At 44.6% G+C, this 23,892-nt stretch overlaps 1 protein-coding gene across 5 annotated transcripts in view; it reads left to right on the top strand.

The window, feature by feature from the left end:
- Positions 1-23,892, top strand: part of AGBL1 (AGBL carboxypeptidase 1) — a 945,533-nt gene that overhangs the window by 131,577 nt on the left and 790,064 nt on the right. For all 5 annotated transcript variants that reach the window (XR_012517828.1, XM_074399984.1, XM_074399982.1 and 2 more), the window contains exon 7: positions 18,624-18,832. Coding sequence is in view for 4 of the 5 variants with exons in the window: in XM_074399984.1 (XP_074256085.1) it covers positions 18,624-18,832 (209 nt within the window). In the remaining variant the exon portion in view is untranslated. The remainder of the gene's footprint in view (positions 1-18,623; positions 18,833-23,892) is intronic.

Here is a 23,892-nt window from a genome sequence, read left to right on the forward strand (position 1 = left end):
AGTTTCAGAAGACCTCTCCCCAAATACCTTTATTGATAGTTCCAAGAAATATCCTTCTTGCATAATTGATGTTAAATTCCTCAATGTCAGCATCCTTCACATGGGGTCATAAGAGGTAAGAACACTGAAGGTAGAATGTCATTGTGAGCATTTACACAGTACTTGGGAGGGAAACCGATTCTAGAAGATCTCAAGCGTCTTAGAATGAGGAGGGCAAATAGATTTCATAAGGAGTAGAAAATCCAGTGTGTGGGTAGAAGAATTCTGGGGTCATGTTTAAGCTCAGCAGGAAAGAGGACTACATTTAAATAGAAAAGTCTGTCATGGATTTGGGGAAGAGTAAAACAGCATGCCAGGCAGTCACCATCTTTGTTTTACTGGCCTGTTGAAAGTATTGCATGGCATGGAGGGTCTGGTTATAGATGGTACCACCATTCTGATGAGGCAGGGGTTGCTGCAGGGCATGCGAGTGTTGTGGAATTTTCTGTTTGCTTTACGTTGCCTATATGTCACGCATAGTTAAGACCTGATGTGAAATGTCTTTGACTTGGATCCCAGAGTTTCCATCAGCTGAACTTAAATGCAGGAAGTCAGTTTCTGTCTAAAATGTAAGACTTCATCATCTGGCACTGATACCTGGCAACGTTTATGTAAACCTTTAGCTCCTAAATGCACACTCCTTTTAGCTGGTGATTATTCTGACTTTGATCTTTGCTTGTTGGTGAGTATAAAGGTTGGCCATTACAAAAGGGAGAGAATTCCCTGATCTAAATAAAGCTGGAAGTAAAGATCCACCACTTTACTTGAAGGAGGGCAGTCAGTGCTCCTGTGACAGTAAACACTAAGGTGGGTTGGAAATCTGAGGTCACTGATGCCTTATTAAGTAGTGACAGGCAGAGGCCATCCCCAGGAAAAGCAGAACTGAGGGATCAGGGAGATTTGGAGCCCACCCACAGTAACCACAGAAAGCAAGGGAAAGATCACCTGTGTTGCATTTGGTAGATCTCATTATTCAGCTCTCTCTTTTATCAAGTAGCCACTGCATGAAAAGCCAGTGTAGAATATGAGGATGATGGGAAAAGAGAAATGAACCAAGACACGTTTCCCATCTCTTTCTCTTTCTGAGCAAAGCAGGCAAAATAAACTTGGAAGTGCCAGGCCTTTTCTCCAGTTAGTAATTTTGGATCCTGCAAATGAAAAATCATTGCTCACTCAAGGTTCCTTTCTGTGTCTTCGTAGGCTGGAATGGTCTAATCCAAATCGCATGCCTTTCCTTGTATCCGTTCCCCTCTTCTCCACTAATACATGCACAAATCCCACCCTAACTTGTCCTGTATGGAAAGCTTTGCCTTTTAGTGCTTTATCCTATCCAAACACATTTAGCTTTTTATTCCTGAAATGTAATAAAGCTTTAGTTAGGAAATAGTGTTACTTATTATTTCAGGCAATTTTTAAAATATAATAAATCAAAACAATGTGTCCTTTGCTTTCCCCTCTGTATTAGTCTGTTCTCATGCTGCTATGAAAAACTTCCCAAGGCTGGGTAATTTACAAAGGAAAGAGATTTAATTGACTCAGTTTTGCAGGGCTGAGGAGGCCTCAGGAAACTTACAATCATGGCAGAAGGGGAAGCAGACATGTCCTTCTTCACATGGCAGTAGCAAGAAGTGTCGAACAAATTTAGAAAAAGCCCCTTAGAAAACGATCACATCTCACGAAGAGCTCATTCACTATCATGAGAACAGCATGGAGGTAACTGCCACCATGATTCAATTGGTTCCCACCGGGTCCCTGCAAATCAAGATGAGATTTGGGTGGGAACGTATCATCCTCTCGCTGTCTGACTTCACTCTGCCTTTATCTCCTCTCTTCCTCTACGTCTGCCTTCATCTCTGTCTTTTCTTCATCCTTTTCTCTATGCCTCATTTTCCTGTCCACCTCTTCCTCTTTCTTTTTGTTTCCTCAATTACCTTCCATCAGCATTAGGCATGAATGCATTTTTGAAAGATTGTAAGCATGCAGCGCTTGAGTAAGCATGCAGCCATAGGATTATGCCTGATTTGTACAGGCTCCAGAAATGAATCTTCAAATAATGTCTTAGTATTAACCTTGCTGTCCAGATTTAAAAGTCATATGCTTGCAGTGAGAAAACACCTTCTGGTTCTCAAACTTAGTCAGGGAATGATGAGTCTCTGTCAGACCACTCTGAAATTTAAGAATTAGCATTTAGAGGAGTCTGGAAGTTTGCAGAAGTTGGGGCATGGGAACAGGAAAGCAAGTTAACAAAGGAAGAGAGACCGAAAAGAAAAGGGGGAAGGGAGAGATGTAAGAGAGCTAATGGGAATTTTGGCAGGAAGTCGAGACTTCTCACGGATCTTCCTAGATAATGCTCTGGCTGGCTGGCTCACAGGGACAGCCCATCAGCTTGTTGCTCCAGGAGGCTCGAAAGGGAGGGCGTTCTAAGTGCTGAGAGCCGGATCATGAAGAGACAGCCTCATGGTCTCAGGGGGTGTCTGCTGTGACCTAGCAACTGGCGAAACAAGAGAGGGGAGAATATGATGGCCAAATGGCTACTTACTACAAATGTCACAGAAGGGTGGGCCATCTTTGTTATGTACCCAAATCAGGTCTTTAAAAGAATTCTGGCAGCTTCAGGGAGTCCTCAGAACGGCCATATATATTTTAGGATGGTGGGTGTTGTTAATCCTTTGATCTCATGACCATGCTCAAGTACTGGTGGGTCAATGCGGCCTTCACTGCCCTTGCAGGTAAATTCTGTGTTTCCACGCTGCCTGTAATCTGCCCCCCTGGCTGCAGGCTTTTCTCTGCCCTGACAAGAATGATGCCCCCAACGTTCTGCCCACAGAGTGTGTTCCTCCCTTTAGTTTCTGGATGAGGGCTGTGGAGTCAGACTATGAGAACTGGAAAACACCTTCAAGGCTACTTCGTCTGGTGGTATTCAAATTTTTTTTTTTTTTAAATTTTTAAATTTTTTTTATTGCATTTTAGGTTTTGGGGTACATGTGATCAAATTTTTGTTTTTAAAAATTCATTCTTATTTATTCATTTTTTAATTGAAAGATTAAAATGTATATATTTTGGTGTGCAACATGATTCTTTGAAAGATGTAGACGTTGTGGCATGGCTGAATTGAGGTAATTGACACATGCAGTTTTTGAGTAGAGAGCTCAGAGCCACATCTTCCTGGCTCCCATCGATTCCCCTCAATGTGGCCTCTGAGACACATTCACAAAAGACAGGGCTCCTCCAAACCCAGAAAACTATTGATTCCCCCTTATTTTCACAGGAGGAAACTGAGGACCAGAGAGAGGGCATAATCCACCTAGATCTCTGAGACTTACTGTAATCGATGAATCACGTATTTTTTGCATGTTATGTGTGTATGCATGTTTTTCCTACTGGTTATGGCTCCAAAGGAACTGGGATTCTACTGAATCCCCCATACCTCATACTGGGCTGCACCCAGAGGAGCTGCTACTACATTAATGTTGACTAAGAAAGAGTTCCGGGTTCCTGACTTAAGCCTCACACATTCGCTTTCACTATGCCTTGGTGAAGTCCAACCTAATTTCCGTCCCCAGAAGGAATCAAATTGTGGTGTGATTACAGAGCTGATGTCTCTTCTTCCACCATAACTTCTGGAGAAGCATGCAGTATATTTCTGTGATGAGCCCAAAATTTGCTTCAAATAGTATTGATAGATTTTTGCATTTGTCACACCGGGATGAATGGCTGTGATTGAGGGTGTATGAATGCAGTGTAGTAAGATACATCCATCACGCTGTTGGTTTGAAATGGCAACCCAAATATCTACCATTTATCCAGAGTTCTTAGTATGTCAGGCTCTCTATGTACAGTTAGCCTATCAAGGAGGGTTTATAATCCTCATTTTACAGGCATAGGAACTGAAGTTTGGAAAACTGAAGTAACTCATGTCGTTAGTGGGCTGCAGGGCTTACCTGCCCGTCTCCAGACCCCTGGGACCTGAGCCCTGTGCTGAACTGAGATTAATGAGGGTAGGTTTAATTAGTCCAAAGAAGATATGACCAGAAAGAGAAAGAAAGCTAAATAAATACTGTCTAAGTATTAGAAGCATTATCGTGGGAGGGGGTATCTGTCATTGAGATTGGGGAAGAACACGGTCCACACCTGGTAAGCATCTGTGTGGGATCCAGCGAGAGGTGCCTAGGACACCATCGTGGATATGTAAAGGGCCAGGGTCTCTGCTGCCCTGAGGCCGGCTGATGAATGGTGGGGTGAGAGAGGAAGGGGGCCGGAAGTATTACGGACTCCCCGTATGCCATGTGGTGTTCAGCTTGGCAGATGGCTTTTTTCCCTTGGCTCCAAATCCAGTCCTCTCTACCGAAATGTGACGTCTTTTGCGTAAGTCCATAAAAGAGCTTAAACAGTTTAAGCTAAAGGGTTACCACCTGTCCTGGTCGCCTCCGTTCCGTCCCTGTCTCTTTGGGACTGTCAGCCAGCAGGTTGGGTGAGCATCTGGGGCTGAGCCACAGACAGCAGGGCAGGTCATCAGGTCGTTCCTCTTCAGGCCACCTGGTGGTGCTGTTCTTTCAGTTATCCTGGCCGTGCTAGTCCAATATTTATTTTCGGTGAGTAATTTGTTTATCAGGAGGTTATTTTAATCTAATTTTGGCCATATTTGCTATTCCGCACTATCTGTGCTTCCCAGCGTTAGCAGCTTGCATGTCTTGAAGGAAATTAGCTGAAGATGGTCTCAGAGGCATTTGCTTAGCCATTATTTAAGGGAGTTGGGAGGAGGCAGGGTGAGCAGAGCCCGGGTGAGAACAGCGGATGGAATCTGTTGCATTTTCAGTGACGTTAGCATGATGGAGTGGGACTTGCGGAGGGCAGGAGCACCGGGAGCTGCTTTTCCAGAGCTGCCTCTGGTGGATCCTAGAACATTTGTAGCTAGGTCTCCCCATTTCCCTACTGATCTCTGATAACCTATTATCTTCCCCACCTGGTCAGGCAGACACCACTTACGGACAATGTGCTTCTGCCTCCTTCCCTGCATGTAGCCCTCATCCCATGTCATAGTCTGTTTTGCGAACCTTTTGCTGCCAGCCCTTAACGAAGTGGGAAGGTGGGTAGGGAGTGAGGAGAGGATGACTGTTTATTAGAGTACCTGTGATGAAAAATGGCTCTTGGTTATTGGGGAGCACAGCACTTGCTAGGCACTTTACACACGGCATCTCATTCTCGCTAGAGCCTGTGATATTATGATCCCCATTTTACATGCAAGGAAGATGTAATTAGGAGAGGTTAGTGAGATGCCCAAGATCCCACACATGGTAAATGGAGAGCTACAATTTGAACTCAGTGGTGACCATTTCCAATGGAGAAAAGCTTCCTATTTCAAAGATTATTCCCACCTTCCACATGGAGTCAGAAAACTGGGTTCTGGGTTCAGAGCAGCCGTTGATTGGCTCCGTGACCTTAAAATAGTTTTTTGCCATTGCACTTCAGTTTGATTTTTTGAAAATGGGAGGGTTAGCCCAGGTGAGGAGATTGGGAATTCTTCAGTAGCAGAATCCTTTTTAAAAAAAAAAAAAAAATAAATAAATAAAATCTTATGAGGGAAATTGCATGCATAAAGCAAACAATGAGGGGCGAAGGGGGACCCCACTTAATGACAGCATGACCTTTCCCTTGCCCCTCCCTTTTCCCTGGTTCTTGATAGACACTGAGAAACATCCAAAGAAGTTCCCGAAGGGCCCAAAGAAATCAAGTTTGAAAACCTTTGAAATAAATATCCTCATGGGATACTTCCAGAGCCCAGTCTGTTGTCTGAGAATACAACTTAAAAAATGGGCTGACACTTTTCTTAGGAGGTTGGAAAGTGTGTTAAATTTTACTACGCAGTGGCAATCAGGGAGAACTAGTACATTTTGACCTGGAGAAAGATCCAAAATGCTGTTCTCATCCTCCAGCCCTAATCGGGTAAATTCTGAATCTCTTGGGACTAACAGACCTAGTTAAATAAATGAACTGAACCTGACTCAGTGAGGAGGGTCAGCCTCCAACTGGAATTATAGTGGCAATATCCACCTTCCCAAGGTGGCCAGGGTGTTCCCAGGCACCCATTCTGGATCCAACACAGCTGTGGGTGGGGGTGGTAAGTTTTTTTTGCTTGATACAAAACTCTTGGCCACATAAAATATTGTCGGCACGCGATTGCCACCGATCCTGGTTCTTACACTCCAGCAGGATGCTGTCTTTTATCCGGAGATCCTGTTAAGACTTAGTTCTATCTCCAGGGCTATTCCTCTGGCCTGATTATTTGCTTGCTGCTTTGGGCCATGTTGTTTCTTTGACAATAGTGGTGGCGTGGGAACATGTGTGCAGGAGGTATATGTTTGCTGTGAGCTCAGAGCTCTTACTCCGAAAGAGTAAGTCGCAGTAGAGAATAGCACTTGCTGGGTGGTCACAGTGCGAGTGACCTGGAGAGACTGTGAAGTCAGACTGTGGCCGCTGTGGCATGTTTCTTTTCTTTTCTTTCTTTTTTTTTTTTTTTTGAGATGGAGTTTCACTCTTGTTACCCAGGCTGGAGTGCAGCGGCGCGATCTCGGCTCACTGCAGCCTCCGCCTCCTGGGTTCAAGCAATTCTCCTGCCTCAGCCTCCCACTGTGGCATGTTTCTTAATGACTCTGTGCTGTACTTCCCCTCATCTGTAAGGCCGGGAAAACCACATGCTCCAAAGGTGATCAGTGAGATTTAAACAAGGTGACGTTTCAGAGAGTGGGAGTACAGTGCTGGACCTTAGTACGTCTCAATAGAGACGAACTCTTATTTTATTATCATCACCATTTCAAAAGTCCTGGAGGTTTCAGGCATTGGTGACACAACAGCATCAAGCCTGATGAAATGTAAGTTAGTCTCTCAAGCTCTTCCCTGAGGGCTGAGTGATATCTGGTTGTTTTTAGAGTCTGTCTCTTTTTCAAGAAGCTTTTTCTGTAAAAGTGCCAGATGATAGTAAATACTTTAGGGCTTGGGGATCACACGGTTCTATCACAGCTACTCAACTCTTTCCTCATAGGACAAAAACGGTAACAGACAACACATAAAGCAATGGGTGTGACTGTGTTCCAATAAAACTTTATGAAAATGGACTGTGGGCAATCTGCTGACCCCCTACGTTAGACTGCGTGAGGCTTGGATTTGGGGACTCGGTCCCATTCATCCTTATTTCTTAAGCCATTGACTCTAATGTGTTTTATACAGCAGACGCTCAGAATAAGTTATCTAAATGAACAAAGGAATCGATGACCGAGTGAATGTGTGCAGATTCAGCCCTGCTCAGTCAATCCACACGCTCCTATTTTGTTTTCACTCCAGGGAATTAAAGGTTAACATCCAAGGTTGCTGTGTTCTAAATCTCTTAGATTTTAGAACTTGTATCATCCTGGCGTAATTGATGACTGGCTATGGATTGACAAAGATAAATTATCACAAAGATTTAAGGAGATAGACAAAAAGATAAACATTTCATGACTCCAAAAGGCTTCCTCATCACTTTCAGGATTGGCTGTACAATTATTTATTTATGTCGAGATGTACCTAAGGTGTTTCCTAGCACCTTCTAATAATAGCAGTTTACAAAGCACTTTTTCATATACGATCTCATTTAATCTTCACCATGGTCCTGTCAGACAGGTAAATATTTAATTATTCTATAACAGTAGTTCTCAACATGAGTGATTTTGGCCCAGAGGGAGCAATTAGCAAGGTCTGGAGACGTTTTTTTGTTGCCACATCTGTGGGGGGAGGGCGTGCTGCTGGCATCAACTTAGTGAAGGTCAGGTTGCTGCTGAACATCCTATAAATGCACAGACAGGATGGCCCCACACAATGAGTAATATCAGCCCCAGATGTCAATACAGTGTGAGGTTGAGAAAAATAGTATTCAATGGAAAGGACGCTGAGGCCCAAAGAGATTGGCTGACTTGCCCGGGATTGCGTAATATCCACTTGGTATATTGGGACTAACACCTGTCCCTTCCTTTCACTACTGCAGAGTTTCAAACTTTTTTTTGAAAGAAATGAAAGTTTATTTTTATTTTTTGAATTAAATCCTTCGCAGAGCCACTGTATATGAACCGATGACGTGAAGCTGCTCTGGGGACAGTGGAAGCTAGAGACCCTGCTCAGCCTTTTCCTTGGACCCTTCCACCAGTCCGAGGGGCACACAGCATGGCATCCACTGCCCACAGACCATGAGGCACAGAGAGCACCACATGTCTCCTGGCACCCCGAGGCTTCCAGATGTTCCTGGAACTATTACCTATTTTTTTTTTCAGTAGGGGATGAAGCATCCAAGTTGTGCTTCAATAAAATGCACTGCACAGAGGAAGAGAGAATTGGGGTCACATATGAGGATATTGATTGCTGGTGCAGCCCAGATGATCGGAGAGGATGGACATAGCAAGAGTGACAGGAGTTGAGTTAAAAGGCGAGTGCGCCCAGCTCAAAGTTCTGTGATTTCATAGGCTCCGATGACTGAAGGAACACCAGGCTCGTTAGTCTCGGGCCAAATTTAAGAAAACCACGCAGACACATGGGAATGGTTTTAAGGAGTGGAGAGTTTAATAGGCAAGAAAGAAGGAAGAATTTTCCTCCTATGGAGACAGGGGGAGAGGGGCTCCAAAGCCCAGAGAGGAAACCCTCAGTGGCAGAAATCAGCCACTTACAGGAGGAGGCTGGAGGAGAAGGTGTCTGATTTGCATAGGGCTCAGGGGATTGGTTTGACCAGGCATGTCATTCACATAGTCCATGAAAAATGGGCCCGCCCACCCCAGCCTTTTAATATGCAAGTACAGGGGCCTTGATGTTCCACACACATGGGGATATGTGGGGGCCGCCATGTTGCCAGGCATATGCTGGGGCAGGGGCAAGAAGACGGTGGGATGTGTTTGGGTGGACCCAGTTTCTAATGACCTTCATTTGCATAGGAAAGCAGGCCAGAGCTGGGGCTTTCCTGCTAGATAAGAAACGTTTCTGGAGCTGCTTTAAATGAAACAAAAAATTCCCAAGGACCCCCTTTCCTCTCTATCTACCTAAAATAATTTCTTAGTAACTCCTATAACAATAGTGACACACTGTTGGCTGTTCTAAGGCTGAAGGGCAGCAGGCTCAGGGGTGCAGAAGCATTTGCTATTTGTCTCTTCCTTGTACATTCAGGGCCTGAATGTACCAGTTCACATGTGAACCAATTCACGTGTGTTGCTTGGAACACAGGGCAGATTTGCTTTCCTGCTGTCTTCTGGCCAGAAGCAGGGAGCACCACTGACAGACAGGTGCCTTAAGTATCAACTGGGGGAGAAAGGAAGGTGAGGGAACGTCTCCGATTTTCTTCTTCTGGGTGTAAATCCTGGCTTTCTTCTTTAGGTGTCATCCTCTAATGATTAACATTGGATACAGTAAAGTCAAACCAGGTGGAAGGTTTTCTAAATCTGGAAGGGATAATGGCTTGTCTGGGTTTATCAAGTACTTCCTTCCCCACCCACAGTCCAGACTCAAAATAAAACTTTGGATGGATAGGAAACTCCTATACAAATGTCTAGGCCTATTTCTAAGATAATTATTCTGAGGGGCCTTCTTGCAGAGATGCCAAAAACTACAGAAAGGTGAGTGAGAAAGTCTCATCCAGACAGATTCCCCCACTTTTGCACAACCTGTTGGGATGAGTCTCTGAGTGGTGGGGATCACACATCCCGATCCCTGCTCACCTTTCCCATCATCTGCTACTATTGTCCCTCGTTTTCTTCACCTGGCTTTAGCTCCTGGGCTTTTTGTTATTTGCACTCACCACGTTTCTGCTTTATCCGTTTGCTGTGTGCCCTTAAGGTCTGATGAATTTCCTATTCCCAGATCTCTGCAGCCTGGCTCCTTCCAGTGACTCACGTCTCAGCTCCAGTGGCCCCTCCTCAAGGGTCTTCCCTGATTATCCAACCTAAAGGAGCCACCCTATCTTGTGACTCCAGTGCCACTGTTTTGTTTTCTCTGTATCACTGTTGTGACATGGTAAAAGCCCCATAAAACTGCATACTTCAACCATACCTCGGTTTTCTATTGAAACTGCTCTCTGTAACCCAAATGTGAAAGGCAAGCAGTCCAAACCCACGCCACTGGGCCCCTGCAACTTGTAATAAGTAATTAAGGACTGTAATTTCCACCCTACCCAGACAATGTGCAAACAAATGCTAATCGTGACTTTTGTGAACTGCTTAAATAACAATCAGAATGTCCAAAGTCCCCTGGCCCTCGGAATGTACGGAGCCCCTCACCCTCGTCTTCGCCCAGGAGGTGATTTACAGAATCCACTAGCCCTCAGAAAGTCTAAAGCCCCTCATCCCCACCCCTGCCCCTCACCCTCACTCCCAGGGTGGTTTTATGGGTATAAAAGGTCTTGACACCCTCCTTCCCGGGCCATGGGTTGGAGAGACACGAGTCCTCCGTGGCCACCGGCGATAAAGACCCTGCAATTCGGCATACTTTTGTCTTGGTGTTGACTTTCTATGCTCGGGCCAGTACAACATTGTCACTATGTAAAATCGCCTTGTTTAGTTTGATATCTGCTGTCCCACGCCACTCCTATGGAACTGCAAGCCCCATAAGAGGCGAGACTTTGTCAGTTTCATTTTCTGCTGTATCACTATTGTCAATAACAGTGCCTGGCACAGCTGGTATATCGTAGTTGCTAAATAAATGTTTGCTGAATGGATTAAGGGTGGTACCTTGGGTGTGGATATGGTTTTAGTTTATAATTTACTCTCTGACTGGCCATAGGGAGGATCTGGCTTTCAGGACAAAGGCCTGTGTGTTTATTTGCATATAAGAAGCAAACCTCCCAAGAGTCTACCATGTCGGAGAATTTTCAAACTAGCGATATTGAAGAATCAATCATATTTTCTCAAATCCAAGTCTGTCATCAACTGTGAGGTGTATACCATTTTTTAATGTGACACCGAGTGAGAAAATGCTGTCAGTTACAATGAAAACATCACCCTTGGTAAGAAGCACCTTAATTTTGGAAATGCTAAAAATATCCGTGCCTTAGTATTGATAAAGTATGATGTGATATAAAGTATGATGGAGTCCTCATATAGGATGTAAAGTATTGACTCAGAAGAGTTTCAAGTTTTATGGCCACTTCTATTTTTATTTTTTAAATTTATTTTTTATTTTTCTTTTTATTTTTTGTAGAAAAGGGAGTCTCACTCTGTTGCCCAGGCTGGTCTCAAACTCCTGGCTCAGTGCTGTTGCCTTGGCCTCCCAAAATGCTGGGATTACAGGCTTGTCCCATTCTCTTAATAGGTGTAGCACTGCACCCTAATGCCCTTCGTGAGACATTGTATGTGCTGAGGGTGGGAGAAGAGCAGAGATGTGTGAGGAAGAGAAAAGTGTGTGTTCCAAAGCTTCACTGAGAGTGAAAACATTCCTATGGTTTGGGACTAGTTCTGTAGAAAGTTATTAGAAGCAGTAGAGGATTAAAAAAAAAAAAGGTAGATTATTCTAGATTTAAAACAATGCTCCGAAGTGTGTCTCTTGCTTATCTCGGTTTCTGAAGCTTAGGAAAAGCATCTTTAATTTTATAAAGGCAATCAATTGGGAAAGCAAGATTTGCTTGAAGCCAAATTTCCTTGATAGCCAAATTTATTGAAATGTACCTGTTTTACAAAGAGAAAAAAGTACCTATAAGCTAATTCAAAACCATCCTTCTTATTTGAGCGAATGATAATCAAGTATCATTTCCATTATGGATGGCATTAGGCTTCCTTATGCTTTTATACATATCTGGCTCTTCTCCTTGCACCAGCCACTCCAGGGATTGCCTCCTGCCCTGCAGGAGGAGGGGGCAGCTGACTCTGCCTTTCCTCATGGTGTTGCACTCACACCTGGGCCTGACTGCTCGGCTGGCCTCCCTGTGTCACTGGCTGGATCTCAGGAAGTCCCCAAAACATCTCCAGGGACTCAAAGGAACCATAGGCCATTTATTTGGGCTCTTAAACCTTCTCAAGTTTCCTATGAAAAATCAACTCTTACCACAATTTGGGGGCCTGAGAGAGAGCAGAGAAGTTGAAGGAGGGGGTTTGGCTAAAAGCCACTCCCTCCAAGCACAGCGGGCTGTATCTCCATTAGCCTTTCAGAAATCTTCCTCAAGAAGCTGGATTAGTGGTAGGAGCTCAATGTCTTTACATAGGTGCAAAGAATGTGAACTATGATAATAGACTTGTGAGATGATGAATATGGTCATTAGCCTGATTTATTCATTCCCTAAGGGAATGAGCAGGCATGGAAACATCACATCTACCTCCATAGATATATACAATCATTTTTATCAATTAAAAATGAAAATAAAACTAAAAAGGGGCTTTGGGGCTACCATGGGATATTAACTTTGGAGTCAGATGAGGGGATTTCACGTGAATCCTAGATATGACAATTGTAAGCTCTGCGGACTTAAATAGGGTGTTTAACTTCGCTCAGCCTGTGTCTTCATTTGTAAAAGAAAGAAAGTCATACTTATCTTTAAGCATTTCCGTAAGACAAATGAGATGATCCATGTAAGATGATTAGCCTAGGGCAGTGCACATAGAAAATATTTAGTACCTAAATGCTCATGTTGTAATGTGTTCTGATGGCAAAGTAGACAGTTTGCTTTTCATGCAATACGATTTAGAAGACTTGATAGAGACTACTTTATCCAGAAATATCTTCTAAATAGACTCCCTGAAAAGACCCCTAAGATAACCTGTTGCAAAGTCAAGGGTATTGCAGACACCACTGCCTTTAGTCTTACTAATGTCTCAGAAATGGGAGTTCTCAGGTGGAAAATTACAGGGTTTGAGAACCGTGGTTTGAAGTGGGGCTTTGATTATGGAATCCCGATTGGGATTAGGCAAGTTTTGTGATATAATTGCTTAAGGTTGAGGAAGGAATTTGGAAGCAAACTTTGGAGAGTAAGAGTTCAGTACCCCCAGTGTGTGGCCTTCTGTTCTGAGGTGGGGGTTTCTACCCAGAAAAAGACGAGTTGAATTGTCAGTAGTTCAGATGGATGGGTTTTCAGGAAGGCTCTGAAACAGTAGAGCTATTTAATCTTTCTGGGCAAAATGTTTTAGGTAGAATACGTCACGGTACGCTGTATAGCTGGAGGTAATTTCTGTTCTCAGAAATGACGGAGGCCTGGAGTCCTCGTATTTACTCTGACTCATATATGTCTTAACAACCGTAAAGGTGGCATATTAAACTGTTATCAGTCACGGGGATCTTAGAGAATTAACTAATCTTCTAAAAGGGCTTTAGGGTAATGAGACTCAATACAGGTACATTTTGTCAGAGAGGGAAATTTTAAGGTTTATATCATGGACATGGCCTTTAATGGCATCTAGGATAAAATGGGGTGTGAGCCTCAACATGTGTAAAGGGGAGCGTTTCATGGTATGATGGGGGCTTCTCAGAAGAGGCAGCAATGTAGACTGGTGGCCATTTTGGGGTGAGAAGTCAACTACATTCCATGGGGATTGAAGAAAATGGTTATAAATTTGACTTATTTTGAAACTTTCCCTTTGGCTATGCTCCTTGGTGAAAGGTATGTGAAATTTGGATACTATCTTTGTAGAGAAAGGAACGATTGTTTATTGATTACGTACTTTATGTCAGGTGCTGAGTTATGTTTTCAATTCTTATAATGGACTTGTAAGAATGCTTCAATTATTTTTATCTTTTTTATATTGCTTTAATATTTGCAGATGATGGAAACTCAGCTCAGAAAGGCTAAATGCCCTTCTTAGTCTGTTTGTGTTTCTATAACAGAATCCCTGAAGCTGGGTAACTGATAAAGAACGGAAATTTATTTTCCCACAGTTCTGGAGGCTGGGAAGTCCCAGATCAAGGCTTTGGCATCTGGCAGGGGCCTTCTTTCTGCCTCCTCACATAGCAGAAGGTGAGAGGGCAAACTAGCAGGACACTGTGAAGCCTCTTTCGTGAGGCCCTTAGTCTCATTTACAAGGGAGGAGGCTTCCTGGCCTAATCATGTCTTCAAGGCCCCACCTCTTAATACTGTCACATTGACAACATCTGAATTTTGGAGGGGACATGTTCAAACCATCACATTGAGTAACTTAACCAAGGTTACACAGCTAGTAAACGCTAGGGCCAAAAGTAACATTAGTAATGAGGGCACCCTGAAGCTTCTGTTCGTGTTGCTGTGATTTGGCCATGTCTCCACCCACAGCTCATCTTGAATGGTAGCTCTCTCAATTCTTACATGTCATGGGAGGGACCCAGTGAGACGTAGAATCATGACAGTGGGTCTTTCCCATGCTGTTCCCACAATGGTGACTAAGTCTCATGAGAGCTGACGGTTTTATAGAGGGGGATTTCCCTGCACAAGCTCTCTCTTGCCTGCCAGCGTGTAGGATGTCCCTTGCTCTTCTGCCATGATTGTGAGGCTTCCCCAGCCTCACAATTCACAGTGGAACAATTCACAGTGAATCAATTGAACCTGTTTCCTTTATAAATTACGGAGTTTCAGGTGTGTCTTTATTAGCAGCATGAGAACAGACTAATACAGTTGTCCATGACAATAGAGAGCCCCTGGAATAAAAAAAAACAGATGATGCTGATCAGCACGATGATAGTTACCGCAGGCAAGAGATATTGTACCTATTAGGTGCCAGGCATTAAGCCATCTACTTTATATGTAGTATCTCATTTAGTTTTCTCAACAGTCTCACAAAGGAGAGGTGACTGTTGGTTTAATTTCTCAGCTCAAGACTGAGTGATAGAACTGTAAAGTACCATGCTCAAAGTCGCATAGCTAGAAAGTGGTGGAGCTTCTTGCCATAGGCAAGGATTTCAGAAAGACAGTCACAGAAAGCTGAAGGATCTGCCCACAGATCAGACCAGCAAGGCAGTGAAGGGTACATGAAGTTAGACGTCTATACTCATCCGTATGCCTCATTTCTGGAGCTCTGGCTGTTAAAGCATCCAGTACATTACTTTGCTGCAGGATCCCACGTTTCCTCTACGTAAGGTCATCACTACTCCCAAAAAGAATGGTACGGTTCCCAGATAAGGGAAGTAAAGAGCAGTGAGAACGACTTCCTTTGGTTTTGCCAAATAGGAGCAGTGGGCTGCTTGCAGGTATCATTATCCAGGATGTCAATCATTTCTCCCTCCAGCCTGTCATAGGGCCCCACATTGCCCAGGAGAAGTTCAATTTTTTGAGTCTTGAAGGTTTCTAGGCTTTCCTGTTTAGACCACAAATATCTTTATAAAGATGGTCGGGCTCTCCAGTGCCTTCAGGAGCTAGGCAGGTAATTCACTTCTGAAGGAGCTGGGGTTAGACAAAAAGATGAGTTTATTACTACGTCTGCCGGTGGGTTGCTCGTCCTGCCCATTCGCCTTGACAACACTGTGGGGCTAATGGTCTGTGGGTTGCTAGTTTGTAACAGTAAAAGGCTACATATTTATTTTTCCTCCCGATTGTCAAAGTTTGTTGTAGAATGCGTAAGGGATAAAACTACAGAAAAGTCGAAATAAGCAAATAGAATGATCAGTTGCTTCCCAGTCTCATTAAGTATTCTTGTTACCTTGGCGTATCCCCTTCCAGCTTTTAGCGTAAAAATCTGCGTCAGTGGGATCTGCACTAGAGAGAAACACGTGAACCTCAGTTAAGAAATATTTAGGGTGAAAATAAAGCTGTCACTAGATCCCATTTCACAGTGAGAATTAGCTACAAGTCAGGCCCCTGGGAGGATAGAACCTAGAGAAAGCAGTAGAAATAGTGGAATACGTATAGAAGGGTGAATGGGAGGGAGGACAAACATAAATCTCCTGTTGTTCATGGATTTGCCAAAGGAAAACTGGCCAAAAAAGATCTTTAGCACGAGGCTGGCAGTGAGGGCCTGATCAGCCAGTGGGAGCCAGGAAGCAGGGGCACAACCTTTAGGGCTGGGTAGAGGAGGGGGTGACGTGTTAATGATCCTCAGAACTCTCTGTCCATTCCATTCCTATCCTTCAACCAGTTTAAAAGACACTTATCTAGGTGGGGCCTCGTGGTTCACACCTGTAATTCCGACACTTTGGGAGGCCGAGGCAAGTAGATCACTTGAGGTCAGGAGTTTGAGTCCAGCCTGGCCAACCTGGTGAAACCCGTCTCCGCTAAAAATGCAAAACAATTAGCCTGGTGTGGTAACGGGTGCCTGTAGTCCCAGCTACTTGGGAGGCTAAGGCAGGAGAATCGCTTGAACCCGGGAGGCAGAGGTTGCAGTGAGCTGAGATCATGCCACTGCACTCCAGCCTGGGCAATAGAGCAAGACTCCATCTTTAAATAAATAAATGAAATAAAAGACACTAGTCTACTTAGACACTTTAAAAAAATAAGCAACAGGAATTTTATTTTTTTTCCTCAAGGAAAATTTTAGGAGAAAGCCGTTTATGTAAACACACTATAGCAGAGCTGGTCTGTTCCAAACAGGGGGACTTGAAAAAACCTTCTCTCACCTCTCAACCCTGAGCCCACCCAGAGCAGTATTCAAAAACCCACATCACCTCCGCTCTGTTTGCCCTGGCCCGGAAAAGCAGCGCTTTCCTCTCGGATCTCCTAGAACTCTTCGAAGGTGCCCATCCCAGGACCCTCATTTCATTCTTTGCTCTTCTCCACATTTGCTCTTTCTCAGTTTGATGAATCTCCTCCTGTCGCATTTCAGATACGTATTGACTTTTTGCACGACTTCCCAAGCCATTCTCAGAGAAAGATTGACAGGTGTAGGGTGGCCGGGGAGGGAGGTTTAGCTGTTTTAAATGTTAGTAAACATGACAGTTTGTTGGGGATTAACAGGAAATCGTGAATAAGATCATTGGGATTTGACAAGGGATTTTTCTCCTAGACAATTAAAGATTTATTTTTTCATTATCTTTCTCCCCCCAGAAAAAAAGTCATGGATGAAGGTCACTGGGATAACCCATTATCATCTAATACTCTTAAAATAGATAAAAGACAAAAGTCTGTAAGCTTATGCAGACCACAGGGCCCCTGTGAACTGTTGTTCCAGCATCTTTTTAGCAGGTGATACTGTCCTTTAATGCCTCCTACTTAATTCTCAATTTTCTTTTAAACATCAGATATTGAATAGGCTGCAGACTCCTTTAGGCAATAAAGAACTCTCATGCTCTGTGGCCAAGATCTGCCAAGGAGTGAAATATTTTTGATACAAAAGAATAATTCATTAAAGGAGGTAATAAAGGCAATTCAAACCCTCCGCAAACATCGCTGGGCGAATAAAGCTCATCACTCTCGGTTCTGGCCATGTTGTAAAGAGAGAGAGAGAAAAATAAAACCAGCTTCACAAATGGGCCAAAAATCTCAGTGGGGTTTAGTTGAGCCTGACAATTTAGAATTTGACAAACAAGCGGAAAAAAAAAGAGAGTTTTATTAATATTAGGAGAAAACCCCTCTGGAATAAAGCATTAAATGTCCATGTTCTTTTTTGCACTCATATGCACTTACATGATCTTAGGGAGAAATCTGACTTTGAGGTGAAATTTTGCCTGATTATGCCTCTGGGGCTCTCCCTCATACACACTCAGCCAGAAGCACGGACTGTCCCATAAGCCAGTGTGAATGGTTGAGATGATGGGGAGATGTGGTGGTGAGGGAACAGCGCTGCGAGGTTTGGGCATTCCGGCTGAGGGTCAGCCGGTTAGAGCCCTGCAGTGTGCCCAGTCCCTAGGAGCTGAGAGGACCAGGCATCTGCTGGGTACATCTCAACTGGTACATGTTTGTCCACCAACCCTGTAGCCCAAGGAGTTTAACCTGAAAAGTAGCGTACAGTAACTGTTGAGAGAGGTATCTTGGACTACTCTTCTCCCTCTATTTTAGGTCTGTAAAATAGGGTTTTATGGGAGATCCCAGCCAAGAATATTGAACTAAGAAGTCAAGGAGTTGAAAAGGCACTCTATTAAAACTCTGTGTCAGATGAGAGAAAGCCCCATACCGCACCTCTGCTGGGTGGACTTTCAGACTGCGCCTGAACATCTTTAGCGCCCATGGCTCACTGCTACGTACGGTCCATCTTCTCGATGAACGGCCTTAACTATGAAAAATTCTTTTCCTGAATTCAGCCTAGTGTTTTTTTTTTTTTTTTTTTTTTTTTTGAGACCGAGTTTCGCTCTTGTTACCCAGGCTGGAGTGCAATGGTGCGATCTCGGCTCTCCACAACCTCCGCCTCCTGGGTTCAGGCAATTCTCCTGCCTCAGCCTCCTGAGTAGCTGGGATTACAGGCACACGCCACCATGCCCAGCTAATTTTTTGTATTTTTAGTAGAGACGGGGTTTCACCATGTTGACCAGGATGGTCTCGATCTCTCGACCTCGTGATCCACCCGCCTTGGCCTCCCAAAGTGCTGGGATTACAGGCGTGAGCCACCGCGCCCGGCCATCTGCCAGTTTTCTATACTAAAAAGTTATTATTCCCTTTATAATTAATAAATATCTTGTGGGAAATACACCGGAACATTCTCAAAGAGGTGTGGCCGTGGAGGGCCCGTGATTGACACTGCCTTTCCCTTCGTTTTCAGAGTCGAACAGCCGCAGGGCGGTGAACCGTGGCTATGTCACCAGCTTGCTCAGGCTGCACCAAGACTGGCACAGCCACGACACAGCCAACGCCTACGTGCACGTCCGACGGGGCTTGCTGCTCTGCCTCAGGCACATTGCTGCCCTCCAGTCCGGCAGGGAGGCCTTCCTGGCAGCACAGGGCATGGAGATCCTCTTCAGCACCACACAGGCAAGCAGCGTGGGGATTGACTCTGCAGCTGAATGACATCTGGATGAATCCTGAAGGCTGTCATTTAAGAATCATCCCAGACAAGGCTGGGAACACCTCAGTCTATTTCTTGCTGCCTACTATGGGCAGATGTTCTGGATTTAAATCTTCATTCCAGGTCAGGTGCGGTGGCTCACCCCTGCAATCCCAGCACTTTGGGAGGCTGAGGTGGGTGATCACCTGAGACCAGCCTGGCCAACATGGTGAAACCCCGTCTCTACTAAAAATACAAAAATTAGCCAGGCCTGGTGGCACATGCCTGTAATCCCAGCTACTCAGGAGGCTGAGGCAGGAGAGTTGCCTGAACCCAGGAGGCAGAGGTTGTGGTGAGCCGAGATCGCTCCATTGTACTCCAGCCTGGGTAACAAGAGCGAAACTCCGTCTCAAAAAAACAAAAACAAAAACAAAAACAAAAACAAAAACCAAAGCATAAATAACAAAACCTAGGTTGTTGTGTGGACTAAATAAGTTACTGTAGAAATGGGATGTGCTTGTCATGACTGAACTGCTGCTGAGGGTGAGCCTTTACTGGAATAATTAGCAGTGGGAGCTAGTGATGGATGTGACAGACGAGGCCCTTGAGCCTATGGGGAAAACCTCCCAGCACAACAGTCAGACACTAAGTAAGCAAAGAATCCAATGAGGAAGATAATGTCATGTTGCTCTGTGAAATCAACGAAGTAAGGCAGTGACTGCCCTGGGTAGAGGGTGCAGGTATTCTTCTGGAGAGCTCAAGTCATCTTTGAGAATGTGACACCTGAGCTGAGAGCAGTTATTGGAGGAGCTGGTCAGGCTAAGTTGCAGGGTTTGAGCATCCCGGTGAAAGGGGATGGTGCCTTCAAGGGCTTCTACTTACCAGCACCCCACGGGAATATGTATTCTAGGGATTCGCGGATTTCAACCTAAATAAATTCCTTAATTTCACTTGATTAGGGCTAATTTAAATACCATAGTCTGAGGCTACACATGCCTTCTCTATTGCTGATGTAAGTTTTCCAGATATCCATCATCCGCTCACCCGCCTTCTGGGGCCAAGGCAGCCATGCTACACACGCATTACATTCCTCTTGTCTCTGGATTGGGCCACCTCTGGACTCCCTCTGTCAGTCTCCATGCTCCTCTCTGGACACCCTGCAGTTTTTCTCTACCTGAGTACATGTGAGGTAATGAAGCTGCCAATGAGAGTGGTGTTTTCCAACCAGGGTATCTGTAGACACTTGTCATTCAAAAATGGCCCCTTTCCCGCCTAAACCGTAACAAAATACTGTGCTGCAAACCAAGATCTAATTTCCTGTCTGCTAACACCTCTGGGTTTCTTTGCATCGTTAGAGCTTTCAAAGCTTTTCAGTCATTCAGTAGCTGTATTTTACATTCTCTTTCTCAGGATGGAGCAGGGCTTTGAGTTTTTCCAAGCTTCCCCATGCTTTGTAAGCCTGTGGTTCCCCAAATCTCGAATCCCTCCCAGTCCTTGTGCGATGCCCTCCTGCACTGCTGATGTTTAACAGACCCCGACTCTGGTCCCGTGCTTTATCAAATTCCTCTGCCCTCCAAGCTATTGGCTGTTTCTCTGTTCTGTGCTAAAAAAACCCAACCAAACAGAACACAAGCAAACACACACAAACAAGAAAAACAAGAGCAATAAAGGAAGAAGATGGTCATCACAGAGGTACATGTCTGCCATGGAAAGATGGGGGAGAAAACACCAAATGAAGCCAGCATGAGGGGTCTGAGCCTGTGTGCAGGTCTTTAAAACAGCACCTTAGCAGTCAATGAAGACTTCAGTTGCTCAATTAAGCACATTAACAAGACACTTCCAGCCTTTAATTACTGCTGGGAATGGAAGCAGAATGTGAGTAGACACAGAATCTGTACTTTGTAGTGAGGCTTCTCTAGCTCATATTATAGTCTCTCTTGGTATTACATGGAAAAGTAGCTCAGGAGGGGCCTATGGAACGGTGCTGAGTAAATAGGACATGGCACATTAAGGCTGTCGCCTGGAAGAGTGTGTAGAATGTATGGATGTCAACCTCAAGGTTGACGTCACCAAGGATCTAGCAATCTGTAAGCATTCCTCACCATTACCACTCCCTTTGCTTTTAGTCTTTTTGAAATAGTGTGCTCTTGGCTGGGCATGGTGGCTCATGCCCGTAATCCTAGCACTTTGGGAGGCCGAGGCGGGCAGATTACCTGAGGTCAGGAGTTTGAGACCAGCCTGGCCAACATGGCGAAACGCTGTCTCTGCTAAAAATATAAAAATTAGCCAGGCGTGGTGGCAGGTGCCTGTAATTCCAGCAACTTGGTAGACTGAGACAGAAGAATTGCTTGAACTCAGGAGGCGGAGGTTGCAGTGAGCTGAAATTGTACCATTACATTAGCCTGGGTGACAGAGTGAGACTCTGTCTCTAAAAAAAAAAAAGTGTGCACTTTCAGAGAAAATGTTCTCAAGTTTATGTGCAAAGTCTGATGTTTGACATTCTCCTGTTTTTTTTGGAACATGATCCTTGCGGGTGAACGACAGGTTGTCCTGACTTAGAAACCAAATGGCTCATTATTCTTCCCTGGCAGCCATAAGCAGTGTTGAGTAGCCTCCCAGACCTGAGCTGAATGCTGTGAGCACAGATGCCCTTACAGGTGTGCTGGAGTTTGAGCTGCCCATCACCCCTCCTCTCCCTTCTGCTAGAGAAGGCAGGGGAGTCGCTGCATGGCCAACTCCTGGGCCTTGGATTTGGTGATGTTATTTCAGTTGCCATTTGCAAATTCTGCTGCTGTTGCTACTGCTGCTGCTACTGCTGATGCCAGTGATGATGATGACAATGTTAATGAAGCAGCAGCAGCAGGAGAGGGAGGAGCAAGAGAAGAGAAGAAGACAGGTCCTTTGAACTCTTACTATTAATATATCCCTTCGCTGTCTTAGCAATTTATGCAGACTTTCCAGTATTGACATTTTAAAAAGTTTTTGAGATAGGCTCTATTATTTTCTTTATTTTTACAGATGAAGAAACTGAGGCACATAACTGTTGAGTAATTCTCCCAAGTCCACAAAGCTCACAAATGCTGGAGCCAGGATTTGTGAGAGCCTATGCTTTTGCCCACCGTACCAACAGCTCCCCAAGTTGAGCATGCATCAGAGTTCCCTGGACGGCTCACTGAAGCAGAGCCTGTTGGACCACATTCTCAGTTTCTGGTTCAGCAGGGCTTTGGTGGGGCCTGAGAATGTGCTTTCCTGACAACTTCCTAAGTGATGCTGATGCTACTGGTACAGGATCACACTTGGAAAAACACCGTCCTAATTTATTTACTTAGAGATGGAGTTTCTCTATTCTTAACCAGGCTGGAGGGCAGTGACGTGATTTCAGCTCACTGCAACCTCTGTCTCCTGAGTTCAAGCAATTCTCCTGTCTCAGCCTCCTGAGTAGCTGGGATTACAGGTGCCTACACTATGCCCAGCTACGTTTTTGTATTTTTAGTAGAGATGGGTTTTCACCATGTTGGTCAGGCTGGTCTTGAACTCCTGACCTCAGGTGATTTGCCTGCCTTGGCCTCCCAAAGTGCTGGGATGACAAGCATGAGCCACTGCACCCGGCCCCTATATTGTTGTTATTGGTGTTTATGATGTTCTTACAAACCTACTGAGGGTGAGACTGACTGTAAAGGAACTATTTTAGTTCCTCCCACAGCTTTGCCATCATAGTATTGCTATTTGCCTTTCTAGTGAGGCCACTGCTTGCCTTGTCTCTCTCTTGGTGACGCTACCTCTTTGTTGACTATGTCTCACATTTCTTCACAGATTCTGTAAACCTCCCCTAGAAGTTCAAAGGCTGAGATCACACAGTGCAGCAAGGGTGTTGTGTGATGTAATGTAATGTAATCTTACTGGAGCTTTGCATGAGGAAAGACAAAGAAGGATGACAATTTGAGTGCAAGGTTAAAAAAAAATAAGAACTCCTACCAGGATGCCTGAAGCAGTTGGAGATCGTTATCAATTTGGAGAAATAGGTCATTGCAGAAGGCACAAACTGATATAAGATAATCAGAGAAAAGAAGTGCTCTTTGGAGCTGCAATAGCGTGAGGGGCCTGAAAGTTTTTCAAACTTGAGCTTGAGTATGCATCACTTACCTAGAGGAATCATTACAGATTGCTAGATCCTACCCCAGAGTTTCTAATTCCATTGATCTGAGGTGAGGTGCAAGATTCTGCAGTTCTAACAAGTTCTCAGGTGATGGTCTGGATACCTCACTTTGAGAACCACTAGAATAAGATGTGATATGGCCTTTTAAAAGTCACAGTTGCCACCATTTGCTCAGAAAGTGCAGCAGGCCAAGCTTTGATTCATCAGGCTCCTCTCTGGTGGACAAGACCAATGACCTCAGCCTTGTGAACCTATGGAAGGAGGGACTGAATCCTGAAGGGCATGTTACCCCCTTGGGTTGGGAGCTAGATACCCTGAAGGTCAGATTGGTGTGAGGTCATTTGCTACTTATTCAGTAAATGTTTTCTGAGCTCCTCCTTTGTGAAAGGTGTTGGCGCTGGGTTTTATGGGGAGTTCAAAGATGAAGGTGTTAGAGGACTCATCCTCCTCAGGAAACTTAGCATCCTATATGGAAAAATAGGATATGGATAATACGGTATAGGCAGCAGGTGAGAGTAACGGCACACTGGGTGTAAGCATGCAGGGGACGCCTTACTTGATTTTGCTGACCAGAGAAGGCTCCATGAAGGCAGCCACATCTGAAAGAGGCTAGGAGAGCATCTTGAAAACTCTAAGAGAAGCACTTGGTTTGTGAACTGTTCAGGGAAGCAGAAGGAGGTGGCCGTGAGGCATAGACGGAAAGAGAAGCCGGGAACAGTGAGTGGGACAACTAAGAATTTTTGGAGGGTCAGGCGGAAGGAAAGATCTCAGTGATAATCCAGAAGATGTTGAACCGTTTCCATTTAAGATGTTTTTATATTGAAGCTATGCCACATCTGCTCTCAGCCTTAGAATTTCTTACGTATGTTCAAAGAATCACTGGAAAGAGAG

The sequence above is a fragment of the Saimiri boliviensis genome, chromosome 5, assembly GCF_048565385.1.
Source record: "Saimiri boliviensis isolate mSaiBol1 chromosome 5, mSaiBol1.pri, whole genome shotgun sequence".
Lineage (NCBI taxonomy): Eukaryota > Metazoa > Chordata > Mammalia > Primates > Cebidae > Saimiri > Saimiri boliviensis.